The following is an 18,701-nucleotide window of genomic DNA, read 5'->3' as shown; positions in this document are numbered from 1 at the left end:
CCATGTAAGAGCTTTTGTGCACAAGCCCCTTCAGTGTCATGAATATAAAATATTTGTTAATGTGTCAAGTGTGTGCAGAAGGGAAGAGTATTGTATGCCAGATAAAGTGAAATGCTGCCACTGTGGAGGTGAACATGCACCTGAATTCCTGGAGTGCCCTGTTGGGGTGAAGGAGAATGAGGTGGCAAGGGTAAGGAGTATCCAGCGTGTCTCCTATCTGGCTGCGGTGAGAAGACTGGAAGGAAAAAGTGGTGGGGAAGAAACAATGGTAGTAGAGCCACCACGACCAATGCTATATGTTAAAAAGGTGGTCTTTGTATTATTTATTGTAATGGTCATAAACTGTACAGCACACGCGGAGAACAAGTCTAAGAAAATTGGAATCATTGTGAAATTGCAGTTGAAAGTTTGGGTCTTTGTGATTTCACACCCGAGACTGTGCAAGAAATCCCTGAGCCTGTGTAGGGATGCATTTTTTTAGTGGATTGTGATTAAAGAAGTGGGATGGATTTTGTTAGTCGATGTGATTAATTTTGTATGATGTCGCTTTTCCCCCTTTCCCGCAATGTTTTTGTTGTGGTTTCTTATTCAATATCCTGTCCAGCTGGTGGCAGTAATGCGCCATTAACATTGGATGCCATTCGCCGTTAAACCCCATCGAAGAAGAAGAAGAAGAAGAAGAAGCCATAACACCATAGGAGAAAATTAGCAATTTTTTTGTGTAGTAAAGAAAGACCCACAGCCCGAACTAAATTGGCTCCCCAACTCTCATTCGACTGAAAATGTCTAAACTACAGTCGTTTCGTGTGTTTTTAAATGAGCGCTTAACGGAGGCTGCTGTGGAGATTTTCGGTGCAGTTGAGAAAGCGGTAGTGGAGTACCAGGAGGAGAATGATCGGCTACGGAGAATGCTGCGAATCACACCGGAGATAAAACTATGTGGAATAGGTTCGTATGTACATCTACTGATAACTAGATACAATCCTATTCAATTAATAACATGTTTAGGCTAAAAGTGAGCACTATTTAATCCATTTTTAATTACAGTTTTATTGTAAGTTTCACTGTCTTTCACGAAAAGCTTATTGAAATAGCTAAACTGAACAAAAATATAAATCCAACATGCAACCATTTTCACAGATTTTACTGAGTTACATTATTTAAGGAAATAAGTCGATTGAAAAAAATTCATTGGGCTCAAATCAATGGATGTCACATGACTGAGCAGGGGTACAGCCATGGGTGGGCCTTGGAGGGCATAGGCCCACGCACTCAGGAGCCAGGCCCAGCTAATCAGAATGAGTTTTCCCCCACAAAAGTGCTTTATTACTGACTGAAATACTTCTCAGCACCCTCCCTCGGACGATCTTGCAGGTGAAGTTGCCGGATGTGGAGGTCCTGGGCTGGTGTGGCTACAGGTGGTCTGCTGTTGTGAGGTCGTTTGAACGTACTGTCATATTCGCAAAAACGATTTCGCAGGCAGCTTATGGTAGAGAAATTAACATTAAATTATCAGGCAAGAGCTCACATTCTTGTAGTCAGCAAGCCAATTGCACACTTATTCAAAACTTGAGAACTCTGTGGCATTGTGTTGTATGGCAAAACTGCACATTTTTAAAGTGGCCTTTTATTGTCCCCAGCACAAGGTGCACCTGTATAATGATCATGCTGTTTAATCAGCTTCTTGCACAGGTTGGTGCCACCTTAATTGGGGAGAATGGGCTTGCAGTAAAGGCTGGAGCGGATTTAGTGGAATGGTAACAAATACATCAAACGCATGGTTTCCATGTGTTAGATGCCATTCCGTTGACACTGTTCCAGATATTATGAGCCGTCCTCCCCTCAGCAGCCTCCACTGGCTTCTTGATATGCCACACCTGTCAGGTGGCTGGATTATCTTGGCGAAGGAGAAATGCTCAGTAACAGGGATGTAAACAAATTTGTGCACAAAATTTGAGAGAAATGTGTGCGTATGGATCATTTCTGAGATTTTTTTATTTATTTCAGCTCATGAAACCAACACTTTACATGTTGCGTTTTATATTTTTGTTTAGTGTAGTATAGCTAGCTAAGCCCTTGCCTGGAAACCCGAATGAGCGTTTGAAATGAGCGTCTGAATCAGGAAAGTTTCTCTCACAACCTCTTCAAGCCGGAATGTTGATTAAATTATATTTGAACCTACTTTACCGGTCGTCCGGGTGATGATAGTAGGAATGTGAGACATATCCACAGGAAAGTATAATTAACTTTTCAAAGCTCTGGTAGTGCTTCAGATTTCTATCACCTGAAGCATGCACAGAACCATGTAAACACGTGTACGAGCTCGGCAAGAATGAATGCGTCTCGTGCATGCATTTTTATCTCTTGCACATGTTTCAGGTGATAGAAATCTGAACTCAATACCAGTGCTTTGAAAAGTTTGTAATTATACTGTCCTGTTGATATACACTGAGTGTACTAAACATTAGGAACACCTGCTCTTTCCATGACCGACTGACCAGGTTAATCCAGGTGAAAGCTATGATCCCTTATAGATGTCACTTGTTAAATCCACTTCAATCGGTGTAGTTGAGGTGGGAGGAGACAGGTAAAAAAAATATTATTATTAAGCCTTGAGACATGGATTGTGTATGTGTGCCATTCAGAGGGTGAATGGGCAAGACAAAAGATTCAAGTGCCTTTGAAAGGGGTATAGTAGTAGGTGCCAGGCACACTGGTTTGAGTGTGTCAGGAACTGCAGCGCTGTTGGGTTTTTCACGCTCAACACCAGTCTCAATGTCAACAGTGAAGAGGCGACTTTGGGATGCTGGCCTTCTAGGCAGAGGTGCAAAGAAAAATCCATATCTCAGACTGGCCAATAAAAAGATTAAGATGGGCAAAAGACACTGGACAGAGGAACTCTGCCTAGAAGTTGACATTGAGACTTGTGTTTTACGGGTACTATTTAATGAAGCTGCCAGTTGAGCACTCTGTTTTTCAAAATAGACACTAATGTACTTGTCCTCTTGCTCAGTTGTTCACTGGGGCCTCCCACTCCTCTTTCTATTCTGGTTAGAGCCAGTTTGCGCTGTTCTGTGAATGGAGTAGTACACAGGCTTGTACGAGATCTAAAGTTTCTTTGCAATTTCTCACATGAAGTAGCCTTCACTTCTCAAGAATAGAATGATGAGTTTCTGAAGAAAGGCCATTTTGAGCCTGTATTCGAACCCACAAATACTGATACTCAACTAGCTTAAAGAAGGCCAGTTTTATTGCTTCTTTAATCATGACAACCGTTTTCAGCTGTGCTAACATAATTGCAAAAGGGTTTTCTATTGATCAATTAGCCTTTTAAAATGATAAACTTGGATTAGCTAATACAATGTGCCATTGGAACACGGGAGTGATGGTTGCTGATAATGGGCGTCTGTACGCCTATGTAGATAAAAAAATCTGCTGTTTCCAGCAACAATAGTAATTTACAACATTAACAATGTCTACACTGTATTTCTGATCATTTTTATGTTATTTTTAATTTACCAAACATGTGCTTTTATTTCAAAAACAAGGACATTTCGAAGTTACCATAAACTTTTGAACGGTAGTGTATGTAGATAATGCTGAATGTAAAAAGAAAAATGCCTAACTTACCCCACTCTCCCCTCAGGGTTAGGGTTTAGGGTAGGTATATGTCCCAAGGATCCCAAATAGCACTAATGTTTTCATTTCCCCTGAACAGTCGCTGAGATTATATTTGGTTGTCAATGCAAAATAGGCTGCTTATTTAATGCTAAGCTAAACCAAGACAGAGCAATGTTGTAGTTGAAGTGAATTTGAAGTTGATTAGTGACAATGGGCCAATTGATATATTTAGAATGATTTTCTTTGTGCAAAAATAACAACAAAATCAATTTTCCTGGTTCCATTTTCAACCAAAGTGAGTTTGGTGTAAATAACAGAGCTTCATATTACTCAACACTGCCGCTGCACAAGGAATTGCGCGGTCTCGTTTCAATATTTGAGTGAAAGAAAACTCTGTAGGAGGACTATGCAAACAACATAGGCAGGACTACGTACTGCAAAGGGCCAGCCATTTTGTGATTTAAAACCACCTTCACGTACTCCGTTGCGCTCCGTTTACGTAAGATACACTATACAACCAACACTCGCCTAGCGACCTCATGTGGGTGCTAACGTTAACAAGCTAGCAAGCAAACTAGGTAGTGCTACCTATCAACAGCCATTGTCAGCCAATCCATTTGGGGTTGGAGGCTATGGTGAGCTTTGATTGGTCACTTGCACCGCAATATCGGTCAGGATTTGCGCAACGTTCAGCTTTCCCCAACTTTAGTCCCGCCCTGTTCAGCTCACTCGCCCATGCTCGTATCGCTCAACGTTCCCCACCCACTCCGTTTCTCTCGCTTTCCTTACATTGAAAGTGAATGGGTGCGTTTGAGCAGAACACTTTTGTCAAGTCTTTTCAAAATTTGTCGCGTTATTGTGATGAAAATTGTCCGATTTTCTCCTACATGTTCACTGCGTGAACTTTTTCAAAAATCGTGATCGAAGGTCATGAAGTTGACTGCAGGTTTTTTCTGTTGCTCTTCACCAACTTCATCTTGCGGTCTTCGCCTGCATTTAGTGAATGTGTGACTATTTGCGTTGCCCCTCCTCCCCACGCTGCTGCTACTCTCTGTTGTTATCTATGCATAGCCATCTTAATAACTACCTACATGTACATAATTACCTCGTCACCGGAGCCCCCGCACATTGACACGTTGACTCTGTATTGGTACCCCCTGTTTATAGCCCCGCTACTGTTATTTACTGCTGCTCTTTAATTATTTGTTATTCTTATCTCTTACTTTTTCTTTTCTTACAAGCCCTAAACCAACAATGCAGTTAAGTAAGCATTTCACTATAATGTCTACACCTGTTGTATTCGGGGCATGTGACAAATACAATTTGATTTGATATGGGGGTTGCACTAGACACGTTTTATTTAGACGTTATAAAGAACAACTTTGATAAATCAAAGGCAACACTGCCATGTTGATCTTGGTCTTGCTGTTTGAAAACATCATTAGTGTTCGATAGCACGTAAATGCCTTTTCCCACCAGAAACAAGACAAGGTTTCCTGTGGAAAATGTCAATAGTAAGCTAATCATTGGAATGAAATATACCCAACATACAGCTTAGCTAATGGAAAATGCCGATATATATACACTGCATTACCAAAGGTATGTGGACACCTGCATGTTGAACATCTCATTCCAAAATCATTGGCATTAATATGGAGTTGGTCCCCCATTTGCTGCTATAACAGCCTTTTTCTATTTTGGGAAGGCTTTCCACTAGATGTTGGAACATTGCTTTGGATACTTGCTTTGATACAGCCACAAGAGCATTAGTGAGGTCAGGGTGCTGTGCAGGCCAGTCAAGTTCTTCCACACCGATCTCGGCAGACCATTTCTGTATGGACCTCGCTTTGTGCATAGGAGAATTGTCATGCTGCAACTGGAACGGGCCTTCCCCAAACTGTTGCCACAAAGTTGGAAGCACAGAATTGTCTAGAATGTCAAAGTATGCTGTAGGATTAAGATTTCCCTTCACTGGAACTAAAGGGCCTAGCCCAGTCCATTATTCCTCCTCCACCAAACTTTACAGTTGGCACTATGTATTGGGGCAGGTAGCATACTCCTGGCATCCGCCAAACCCAGATTTGTCCGTCGGACTGCCAGATGGTGAAGCATGATTAATCACTCCAGAGACCACGTTTACACTTCTCCAGAGTCCAATGGCGGCGAACTTTACGCCATGCCGACGCTTGGCATAGCACATGATGATCCTAGTCTTGTGTGTGGCTTCTCGGCCATAGAAACCCATTTTATGAAGCTCCAAACGAACAGTTCTTGTGCTGACGTTGCTTCCAGAGGCAGCTTGGAACTTGGTAGGCTTGGAACTCCCGTTCTGCTTGGAACTCCTGTTCTGTGAGCTTGTGTGGCCTATCACTTTGCGACTGAGCCGTTGTTGTTCCTAGACGTTGACACTTCACAATAAACGCGCTAACAGTTGTCCGGGGCAGCTTTAGCAGGGCAGAAATTTGATGAACTAACTTGATGGAAAGATGGCATCCTATGATGGTGCCACGTTGAAAGTCACTGAGCTCTTCAGTAAGGCCATTCTACTGTCAATGTTTGTCTATGGAGAATGCATGGCTGGGTGCTCTTTGCGACTGAGCCGTTGTTGTTCCTAGACGTTGCCACTTCACAATAAACGCGCTAACAGTTGTCCGGGGCAGCTTTAGCAGGGCAGAAATTTGATGAACTAACTTGATGGAAAGATGGCATCCTATGATGGTGCCACGTTGAAAGTCACTGAGCTCTTCAGTAAGGCCATTCTACTGTCAATGTTTGTCTATGCAGAATGCATGGCTGGGTGCTCGATTTTATACACAGCAACTGGTGTGTCAGCAACTTGTGTGGCTGAAATAGCTGAATCCACTCATTTGAATGGGGTGTCCACATACTTTTGTGTATAGTGTACATATAACATATTCTCACATACATATGATGTGAGAATTCTACCAATCTAGATGTAATTATATGCCTCACATAAGTGATCTGGCAGGATGTATTTGTAAAGCGTAGGTTACACAGTTTTGTTTTTGTTTTTAAAGGGGTGGATCAGCTAAATATTGCAGAAAGAATATTGGTTCCATCAATGTAATTGTCTGCATAATTTCCAATCCCCCATATATTTTTGGGGGTAAATATATATATATCCATACACACATGCATACATATACACATATATACATAGACATACATACCTTTTTAAAAGAATATACCTTTATTATTATTCCCCGCAAACCCTACCACCGCTCCCCCAATTGGAGTAAACTAATAAACACTTCGGCTTTTACCTTCAATTTATACATCTTATACATATTTTACAATAGTTATTTTTTGTTTGTTTTTAGTCCTTCCTCTATTTCTGTCCATCCAGTTTGATTTCTATTTGTAACTGTGCTATTTCACAAAAGTTCTGATCCTATATACATTTTACAGACCCTGTATGTTCTACTTGTTTTATCTTGTTATTAGTCCAACCCTTCAGCTCCATTCAACCTCTCCCATCTATCTCTCAACATCATCCATTTTGTATTTCTATTTGCCATATAATTTTCAACTGTGCTGTGATGCTTCACTAATGACTATTATCTATTCTCATAGCTTCTACAGATTGTAAAAAAATAAACATTTTTGCTAAAGTAATAATAATATTATAAATTGATTGACTATGGCTGTTCAAATCACCCAGTATTGCTATCTGTAGTGTTAGTTCTAGGCAAATGTTGCAATTCTTCAGCCATTCCTGGACCTGTGACCAAAAACGAGCTACATATGGACAATACCAAAATAAATGATCTAATGACTCTGCCTCCTCACAGCAGAATCTGCAGAGCTGGGAAGATTGTATCCCCCATATATATAACATTCTATTAGTTGCAGGAATTCTGTATAGTAATTTAAATTGAAAAATTCAAATATTTGCATCCGGTGTTGTTTTGCGTATCAATTCATAAACCATGTGCCATGGAATGGGCACATCGCAAATCTCTTCCCAACTATTTTGCAATTTATATGGCACAGCTGTCAGTTTTTTGGTCCTTAAATGAAATTTGTATATGTTTTTATTTATCACACTTTTCTTTAACCATTTGTTCCTTAATACAGGGCTGACTTTTTTCCCCTTTTACTTGCTTCTTCCATTTTTGTGGTAATGCTGCAATTAATTGGTTGTAATTTTGGGTAGAGCAGACATTTCCATATGTCTGTGTTAGCTGCATGTGTTACATAACTCCACCAGTCCTATTTATGATATCATTCACTAAAATTATACCTTTTTAAACATTTCTTTGAAAAATTGTTATTTTTATCAATAAGTATATTTGAATTTAACCACAATATTTGTTGTATTATTTGTTCTGTCTTTTCAGGTGGATTAAACTGAAATTGCAACCAACCTTCTAAGGCTTGTTTAAAAAAAATAAAGATATTTTGGAGATTATTTCCTTTTCAAACAATTGAAAGTGAGCAGGTGTAATCTGAATAAAGGGAAGAAGGCCCTTCTTGAACATAAGATGAGACATTCGTACCAATTTACTAGAGAACCAGTTTGGATTGAAGTATAACTTTTGTATGACTGATGCCTTTAGTGAGAGGTCTAATGCTTTAATATTTAATCATTTCTGCCCTCCGAATTCATATTTGTTATATAAATAGGCCCTTTTTAATTTTATCTGGTTTACCGTTCCAAATAAAGTTGAATATTTTATGTTCATATAATTTAAAAAGCAGGTCACTAGGTGTAGGCAAAACCATAAGCAAATAGGTAAACTGTGATATGACTAAAGAGTTAATCAGGGTGATTTTTCCACAAATAGACAGGTATTTCCTTTCCATGGAAGCAAGATCTTATCTATTTTTGCAAACTTTCTATAAAAATGTATTAGAGTGAGAACATTTCTTTTTGGGGGGATTTGTATACCCAGTATGTCCACATCTCCGTCAGACCATTTTATTGGTAAACTACATGGTAATGTAAAATGTGCATTTTTTTTTGTGATCCAATACGTAGTACACTTATCATAATTTGGTTTTAATCCAGAGAGCCTACACAGTTGTTACAGTGCACATTTGATAGCCTTCATGTTCCTGTAAAATTATTGACGCCAAGAAGATCTACAACCACCGCCACTCAAGATTTTTGGGGTATATTCCAAATCAAATAGCTAAATGGTCCTTGGTATGACCTTAAAACAATTCCTATATCTTAGTAGAAACCCCCCTCCCCCGGCGTAGGCAGGATTTAGACCCTTATGGGTTAATCTAACCTGGTCTCGGCGATACTTTCTTCATTCTCGTTTCGAGGGAAAAGTTGATGTGTCCAGTTGCAGATTGTAAAAAAAGAAATAGAAAATTCTGAAAGGTATTAAATCCACGTTTATTTCTTACTGCACAGCAAGATTCCTCGCCAATTTAACTGCCTGCCCGCACGTCTAGCATTTTCCAATATCTTTGCAGGAGCTATTCGTTTCAATGCGACGTGTAGAAGTAGACCGCAAGTCACACAGTGCCAACAAAACAAAGATCTACACACATGCAATAGGCATTCCTTACTCGATACAAAAAAGTGGAATATTTATCTTTCGGATTTTTCTCTGTTTTTTGTGGAACCACCTGCAACTGGACAAACATTTATATCGTCATTACATAACCGGGAGAGGAGTGGAAATAGTTTGTTGATCACACATTCTCTACTGAAGCTGTCATATGGGCAGCAAGTACAAGACAGCGCAGAGAAGCGGGGGAAATGTTTTAGTGCTATTTTGACATGCATCGTCGAGAGACGTGCTTGATAATGCAACCTATGGGTTACAGAATAAAGTTAGGAATTTTCATGCGAGACAGGAGTCGGGATTTGGAGTTTCAGCGGGATTAGGACTGGATATGAAAATAGCATATCTTCTAAGACAGGAGAAAATAGAATTTGACCTCATACCTCTCTGAATTGTTAACAGAATTGTGCATAGGCCTATCAAATTTGTGACTGTCCGAACACGTTATTTTATAGGCTATACTGAAGGGGGTTTCCTATAGGGTTTATTAACTGCATTGGGGTCACGTGTGCAGTCCGGTAGTGTCAATTATTTGTGTGCTTTGAATTTATGGTGACTTTGTGTGAAGTAAATACACCAGGCTGAAGGCTTCCAAGTGAGAATTGGATCATGTGCTATTTAAAAAATGTATAATCTGCTGCTGCGCATGTTGTGTATTTTGTGAAATTGCATTAGTGTGACATTGGGGCTTTTTTGTTACATTTTTGTGTAACCTATACCCTAGTACCTATACTGCCAATCCACCTTTCTGGACACTGGATGTAGTCAGTATATTTTGGAGGGCTTTCATTTGAAAAAGACACTCTAGGACTCAGGGTTGTCAAGCACCCCAAAAATCTGAGAGGGAACAAAGTACTTGAGGATGGCTGGGGGGTGGTCCCCCCCCTATCCAGAAGTTGGAGAATAGTTTTTCATTTTTCAAATACCTGAAACAGCTTTTTCCTGCAGTCTAGAGCCATAATAACTATGCTAAGTTATGTCAAAAATAAACTAAATATGCTTCTCTTGTATAGCTGCTAAAATCTGGGAAAAAGATTGAAAGGATTGTAAGTTATTTTTCAGTATTTTTTTTGTTGCTTGCTTTTCTAAAGTATATCAACCTTGCCAGCAGGCATGCCAGCTCAGATAGTTAGACAAGCTAGTTACTCTAACTTGATTGATAGCCTGAAATGGCTTCTTGGTAGATAGTTATGAGTTTGGCAGATTGGGGAACCTAGCTAAAGCCAACTTTATAAAATTGCTACGTGACTAGTAGTATTATAGAGAAATATTTGTTGATTTATTTTAAATGTTTAAAACCATAAACAGGACATATTATGGGGGGGGGGACATACCCCTGTGGACATGATGCCTCTGCCAGGACTATTCACAGATTGTTGATAAACACTCTTCTCATCTTTCTATCTAAAACATAGTGGGGGAGAGTGGGATAAGATGAACATTTTTTTTTTACATTCAGCATCACTCCGTCAAGGGAAAAATATATATTATTAAACAAATATAAATGCAAGATGTAAAGTGTTGGTTTCATGAGCTGAAATAAGACCCCAGAAATGTTCCATACCCACAAAAAGCTTTTCTCTCAAATTTTCTCCACAAATTTCTTCACATTTCTGTTAGTAAGCATTTATCCTTTGCCAATATAATCCATACACCTGACAGGTGTGGCATATCAAGATGCTAATTGAAAAGCATGATCATTACACAAGTGCACTTTGTGCTGGGGACAATAAAAAGCCACTCTAAAATGTGCCGTTTTGTCACGCAACACAATGCCACAGATGTCCCAAGATTTGAGGGAGTGTGCAATTGCCATTCTGACTGCAGGAATGTTTACAAGAGCTGTTGCCAAAGAATTTCATGTTTTTTTTCTACCATAAGCTGCCTCCAACGTCATTTTAGAGAATTTGGCAGTATGTTCAACCAGGCCTCACAGCTGCAGACCAAGTGTAACTACACCAGCCCAGGACCTCCACATCTGGCTTCTTCACCTGCGGGATTGTCCGAGACCAGCCACATGGACAGCTGATTTAAAGAAAATGAATTTGACCTTTATTTAACTAGGCAAGTCGGTTAAGAACAAATTCTTATTTACAAAGACGGCCTAGGAACAGTGGGTTAACTGCATTGTTCAGGGGTAGAACGACAGCTTTTTACCTTGTCAGCTCGGGGATTTGATCCAGCAACCTTTCAGTTAGTGGCCCAACACTGTAACCACTACGCCGCCCCTGATGAAACTGTAGGTTGGCACAACTGAAGAATTTATGCAGAAACCGTCTCAGCGAAGGTCATCTGCGTGCTCATCGTCCACACCAGGGTCTTAACCTGACTGCAGTTCGGCGTCATAACTTTGATGGCCACTGGTATGCTGGTTTCTGTGCCCTTCACGGATGAATCCTGGTTTCAACTGTACCTGCCATGTATGAGATGCATTTCAGCATATATTTCCAAGAGAATCTTAGCTAGAACACATCATTTTCAAGATATGAACAATTGCTTCAGCAAAAGTCTGACGAATACATCTCAGAACAAGTTCAACAAATTTGGTGAAAGACTTCTGAAACAAAGGTATGATGCATCAAGATGTAATTTTAAAATTGTAGTCATTTAGTAGACTCCCTTATCCAGAGCGACTTACAGGAGCAATTAGGGTTAAGTGCCTTGCTCAAGAATACATCAAAAGATTTTTCACTTTCCGTCAGCTCGGATTCAAAAGAGCGACCTTTTTGTTACTGGCCCAACGCTCTTAACCGCTAGGCTACCTACCTGGATGTTACGATTATCATAACGCTGGAAAAGGATACTGACAATGAAAAGAGAGAGCCCAATTGTAGACCTTTCAAAACCTCGATGAAAGTTAGCTTTACACAGTGAACGTTTCATGATGATCTGAGGTAAGGTGCATGTTTTACAAAAACTTTATCCAAAACATTTGATGGATTTACCTGTCCCAGTCACCCCCTATCTTAACAAGACAGTAGAACAAGCTAGGCTTGGACAGTATACCGTATACTGGGGTATTTGGAAATAGCCACGGGATGTTTTTTTCAATACTGCAAATACCGTTAACCATTTCTCTACACTTTTATATTTGTAGCTACTTTTTAAGTAAATACCTGCAATCAACTTGTGCAATACATTAGATGCGTTCTTCATTTTACCTGTCACATTATTTTACATTATTTAGTTTAACGAACAGTAGTCCCACAGAATAGAGCCAGTCAAGCGTTTGTTTGTAAATAGCACAACCGGAGAAAGCCGGAACAGTACAGCTGTGTATTGACAGGGGTTGTGTTTTTATACTGAAAGTCAAAAGTAATTTTCTTCTTCAATAGAGTGATCAGGGACGTGCAACTATAGTTTTCCTTCATAGAAAATACATTAGTGCAACACATTCGGCAGAAAATGGCTTCATTGTCATCAGATGACAACGGAAGTGCAACACTATTTGGCTGGCAGCCACACAAGTAAATGAGCTTACAATGAAAAAGCAAGGTCTTTTTTGCATAAACGATGCATGGCCATCTGATTTGTGTGTCATCCATTTCTTTATGTTTTGCTCTGTGTTAACGTGGCCCCTAAGTTTAACTTGCTAGTTATATAAGTATGTGGCTGAATTAATAAGGTGATGGCATCTTATTGTGTTAGCTTTCTGCCGTCAAAGCCCTTTGGATGAATTATCTGTACTGCTGCCACTGCACAACTTGATTTTCTTGCATTTTTTCTCCTCTGTTCTCGGCCCATCCGCTCCTCTCCCATCTTCTCCGAGCAGGCAGGCCCTTTGCCCTAGCGACTCCAGACTCCACACAGATACAGCGTGTACACATTCTGCTCCAGAGCTAGTACTTTTCTTCCATAAGACAAGCATGTTTTTGAAACTTTGTTTATTTGCACAATGTCTCTTGTTCACATTTGCTTGTAAACATCCAAACTCAATAAAAAATTACATTCGGTAGCTCCTATCTATATATGTATAACTTTATGAGCTGGATTGCCTGTCTTTGCAATTAGTTTATTTTCGTTTGCGCTCGTTAGCATATTTTGCAAGCAGCCTCAATTTGAAATTCACAAATTTTGTTAGTGTTCTGGTAATAGTCGCCAAATGGTATCTTGTGCGTTCTTTTGCGCCCCCTTGTGTACTATGTTAATACTGTAAATTCTGGGATGAGAGAAGGACCGTATGACAGTATGGAAATATGGATACCGCCCAACCCTAGAACATGCAAAAACTCAACACTTTAATTTGGTCTGTATTGCTTCATTACCATCTCCTCTTTATAACTAACACTGGGGGACAGCTGTGAGTGGAAAAACAAGCTCTGTGAGCTCTTTCCAAAAGTCCAAAATTCATGCAATTTCCTACTTAAACTTTTCAAACAAAGCCTAAACATATAGGTCTTAAAGGTTCAATGCAGCTGTTTTTATTTGTTGTTGACGTTTCTAGCATAGCATTTTTATTGGCTGGGGTTGCTAGCCCCAAGCCCAGCTGTCTGCCATTTCTGGTTTTGACGTTGATCTGTTAGTCCCCTAGCCTTTTGACCTCAATGGTAGTGAATTACAGTCTCATACCACATGAGACCAGACAGGCTTCGGGTTGTGTACAAGCTTCCCTGGCACATCAAGCTCAACCAAGTCCTGCTACTGTGTAGTAAAGGCTACAACAGAAGGCTGTCAGAATATGCTGGTTTTGGAGTTAGCGGTTCATACCAGCAGCCTGAGACGGAGACAGTCGGTAGAGTAAGTTCAAATGAAATGTTATTCAACATTTGCGAGAGACGAGGGACGTCTAGGTTTTCCTCAATACAAATATATATGTGACGATGTTGACCAAGGGACAGCATAGCAATGTCGGGGCTGGAAACGGTCTAAGAACAATTTATCCTTGACTGCGAAACAGTTTTGGAAACTTTGAATGCGCAACTTAAATATAATCAAATAACTTTACAAAGTTTGTGTGTCCCTACCTTGTTTCCATTAGCTCAGGAAGTGTCGTAGTTCAGGTAAAGGTGCAACGCAAAGCACCTCTATGGGGAATCCGTGTTAAAACGACATGCAGAAAGTGTATCTAAACCGTATTGAAAGTCAGGATTATTAACAGTTAGTGTCTGAGCTTTTGGTACACATTAGCCATGGTGTATTTCATAGTAGGCATGTGAACTGGCTATAGGCCTAGGGCTTGTGCGAATGAGAGCAAATAGTCCGCTATCGGCCTTCAGGCACGTCTAAAGGCTGTATAGATCATAGAGATCTATAATTCACCAGTATGATTCAAGTGTTCTATTTCATTCTGCTCTTCCTCTCCTTCCCTCCAGGCTCCCTGCAGCTGTCTCTTGCTGTCTCTGAAGAGGCGGTTCCCCCTGAGCAGCAGCACTGTGAGCAGGAGTGGAGCCCCAGTCTGGGGCAGGAGGACCCAAGGCACACACAGATTAAAGAGGAACAGGAGGAACTCTGGACCAGTCAGGAGGAAGAACAGCTTCAAGGGCTGGAGCCTGATATCATAGAGTTCAAATTTACTCCTTCCTGTGTGAAAAGTGAATGTGATCAGGAGGTCTCACTTCAGTCGTTAACTCTTCCCCTAACCCAGACAATGGAGAACAGAGAGCGTGACTGTACACCAGTGGATCTCAAACCTTGTGGCACTGTTACCAACCTAAAGGGTCTTGACATTCCTTGTGACCGTCCAAGTGATCAAAACAATGCCTCCGGACACAGCTCAGCCGTAAGCAGCCACCCAGTAGGACTTTACAGCAGCCCACCAATGGATGCCAACGCACCATTGGGGGAACGCCGTTCTAAACCCAGCACCACATCTATACATATTCACTGCTGCCATGACTGTGGTGAAACATTTGCTCTGAAAGCTGACCTGCAGAGGCATTTGACTCACCCCAAGAAGAGACCCAATGAATGCCGCTTATGCAAAAAACACTACAACTCCATCTGTGAACTGAAGACCCATGTTCGACTCTGTCAGGGTGGGAAACCCTGCCTTGTTTGTGGCGAGACCTTCAGATACAAAGGAGATCTGTCCAGGCACATGAAGACTCACAAAGGAGAGAAACCATTCAGCTGTAGTGACTGTGGGAAAAGTTTCAATCGCAAAGAGTACCTAACCGAACATATACGGACTCACACAGGAGAGAAACCATTTAGCTGTGGCGTCTGTGGGAAAACCTTCAGTCAAAGGGGAGCCCTAGGGAGGCATATACGGACTCACACAGGAGAGAAACCGTTTAGCTGTGGCGACTGTGGGAAACGATTCCGGCAGAAGGGTGACCTAGGGAAGCATATGTTGACGCACACAGGAGAGAAAATATTTAGCTGTGGTGACTGTGGGAAATGTTTCAGTCGCAATCATACTACCTGATCAGTTACGGACTCATACAGGGGAGCAGTCGTCACAGCTAAACGGTTTAAGGGTGGAGGCATATATTGACTCACACAGGTGATAAGCACACGGTTGCTCAGTTTGTGGGTGAACATTCATTCCTAAGGCTCATCTGCTGAAACACGTGAATCACGTCCACGAAGAAAGAAATCAGGACAAAAGCGGAAAGAAAGAAAATTAGGACATAACTTCTTCTGTCAGATGGGAGTAAAAGTTCAAGTTTTTAAGTTTTTGTCATGTGCACAGGATAAGAAAAAATAAGAAAACCCGCACACTGCTCTGGCTAGTATCATTGCTCTTTATTAAGCTTTTACGTATCAGCCTCAAGGACTAGAATACAAGTATAACAATAATACAGATAAAGGCTCAATTGAATAACAATAAAATAAATATAAATACAAGGAGGCCACTCAAACAAATTTACAGTAGAATATTTACACGTGTGTTAGGGGAGGGGAATGTGTAGAGCAAAGTGTTGAATTGTGCAATAGTTAAGCAATAATAAGTTGATGTTTAGTAGTAGCAGCAGTCATGGTGTACGTGCATGTGTGCCAAGGTGTGGCGAGTCGGTGCAAAGGAGCTGTTGGTGGTCAGTGCCAGTTCAGGTGTTCAGCAGTCTGATGGCTTTTGGGTAGAAACTGTCTCTGAGCCTGGCGGTCCGAGACACAACGCTCTGATACCGTCTGCCCGACATTAAGGGAGTGAACAGTCAGTGGCTAGGATGTGTGGGGTCCTTGATAATATTACGGGCCTTTCTCGGGCACTGCTTGGGGAAAACGCCCTGTATGGGTGGGACCACGGTCCCAATGATGGACTGGGCCTTCTAGACCAGAGTGGTGGTGTTGACCATTGTGAAAAAAAAGTACTACTTAATCACTACACAAAACATATTTGTGCAGTAGTGACTATGTAGAGACTTGTAGGAATTGGGTAGTTTATGCACTATTCAAGATACAAAAGTAGGGTTCAATAGGAAAACACTAGTGTTTCCTGTATTAATCAGGTAGAGATTTTACAACTTGCTGATTTAGTAAATAAGTAGTCAAAATACTATAGATTCAGTACAACATCTGTTCAATAGTCAGAGCTTCTAGTGCTTGTTTGTGTAGTGAATAAGTAGTTGAGAAACTTCAGCCAGACTACGCCGTCTTTTCAGTAGTGATCAGGGCCCGGTTTCCCGATTAGCGTTGGAACCTAGGCTTAACGACAGATGTCACGCCCGTTTCCCAAAACGCCATGCAGTGCACTCGTTACGAAGTGGAACCTAACTGTCATCACAGGAGCTTTCCCGTGCTGAAAATGATTCCAGAATATAGGCTAAAGAGCTTTCCATGTGTTATGTATCCTAAGTGTTTTCTCGTGCTATTTTGTATACCATGTTTGATTTATGTCAAATCTGCATTTCTTCAGTTTGTGTAACTGAACAAGAATGAGTGAAGCCAAAGTCAGTCAGTCGCTCGCTCGTTCACTCGGTCGCCATTTTAGAAAATATCAAGGTGACCTAAAAGTAGGATATGATAACAAGGGTTCTTGTAATTGCTCAACAAATCATTGTAGCCTAATGGCAGGCAGTAATTGGGCTTCAAGTAGGTCTACAGATATTCTATAATTAAACATGAAGTAGCAAGTTAAGCGACGTTGTCATAAGAACTAATAGGTTATTGCTTAAGCTACAGTGAAATGTGTGAGCTTTTAGATAACAGGACACTATCGGCTTAATAGATACGAATGTTGGAGCGGCTCAGATGTAACCCGATGGCTTAATACTAGGTCGTTCTATTGATGACATCCCTTTCATGCATGTCCAAACGGTCTTAGCTGTTAGCCGTTGTCAGAGGTGTATTGTGTTTAGCCTAGCTGTTTGCTAGCCCCATTGAAATGTAGAAATGCAGCCTCTGTTTTCGTTACGCTGGCTAGCTAATAAGTATGTGTTTTGTATGCAAATGTACAGTAAGCTCATAAGTATTCTTACACATTCTACTTGCCTATTTTGACCTGTTGCGAAGGAGGCCCTCGACATAAGACTAGAGGCCATTGTTGGTAGGATTAACATTGTTTATCATGTTTCATTTTCTTATTTGACCTCTGTGAGCAGATGATTGATAATGGTTTACAATTGGTTGTTTCGTGTGCATCTCTTTTTTTAATAGAAAATAAAATACATGGAAAGCTGAGGTTCTAAGTAGAATGACACAATGTACAGGAAATTGTGTACGATGCAATATGTATGTCTATTATGAAAAACCTACTTAATTTAAGCTAAGGGCCGCAGAATGAGCAGTGATGCTCCTTGGGTTGTACACTGTGGATTTGGAAACTAGCGGTGCCCCTGAGTAGAATGGGCCCCCCTTTTACTGCAACAAGATGTACAGGAAATTGTGTGCTACGGAGTAGTATGTCCAATATGAAAAACTTGCTGAACATTGTACAATGCGAATGGGCTAATTAACAATAGGATTTAAGTGTTTTCCAAAGTTGATTATTATAATATTGTTATTACTATTATTAATAGTAGCATTAAATGTTTTATATTACCATGATATTTATCTACAATAGAAATCATTACTTTTAATGTTGTTTGTCCTAACAAGAATGTCAATGCTATATTATTTGTGCTTTAAAGGAGATTAATTTATCATTATTCAACCATATGAAAAAAAAAAATCTTCCCTAAATGTTATACATTTTGACCATTTGTATTTTTCACCATTGCGGGACTTTTATTTTGGAGGAAAATCGCTGAGGTCTTATTCTTGATTGGTCTTGCTTATTCTTGCTGGCGGAACGGAGGTGCTATAGAGACTGCTGCGGACTACACCAGAGAGAACTGTGGAATAGGTGTGTAAGTACACATACTGATCGCTAGCTATAGTTCTACTCTATTAATAAACTGTTCAGGCTAACAGTGATTACTATTTCATCCATTTTACAGAACTGTTTTTTTTTAATAACATTTAAATGTCACAAAAAACGATTTGAAATGGAATATACGCTGGCTTGCTGAGAAATCTCAACTCCACACATACAATGGAGAACATGTGTGTCGTAAACAACACTAGTGGAATCAACAGTTCATCTTCAAAATTAAAGTCCCCGATTTGAAATGGATGAAAATAGTGGAATCATGCCACAATTGGACAAGGTTGGAA

At 40.4% G+C, this 18,701-nt stretch overlaps 1 protein-coding gene across 1 annotated transcript; it reads left to right on the top strand.

Annotated features, from left to right (window-relative positions):
* Window positions 1–646: 646 nt before the first annotated feature.
* Window positions 647–18,472, top strand: LOC112254086 (zinc finger protein 79-like). Its single transcript, XM_024426317.2, has 2 exons — window positions 647–948; window positions 14,477–18,472. Exons 1-2 carry the CDS (start codon window positions 783–785, stop codon window positions 15,529–15,531), a joined length of 1,221 nt encoding a protein of 406 aa, XP_024282085.1. The 5' UTR covers window positions 647–782; the 3' UTR covers window positions 15,532–18,472.
* The last annotated feature ends 229 nt before the right edge of the window (window positions 18,473–18,701 follow it).

The sequence above is a fragment of the Oncorhynchus tshawytscha genome, linkage group LG15, assembly GCF_018296145.1.
Source record: "Oncorhynchus tshawytscha isolate Ot180627B linkage group LG15, Otsh_v2.0, whole genome shotgun sequence".
In the NCBI taxonomy this organism is placed as follows: domain Eukaryota; kingdom Metazoa; phylum Chordata; class Actinopteri; order Salmoniformes; family Salmonidae; genus Oncorhynchus; species Oncorhynchus tshawytscha.
The sequence above is the reverse complement of the archived record's forward strand: the minus strand, read 5'-3'. Positions and strand labels throughout refer to the sequence as shown.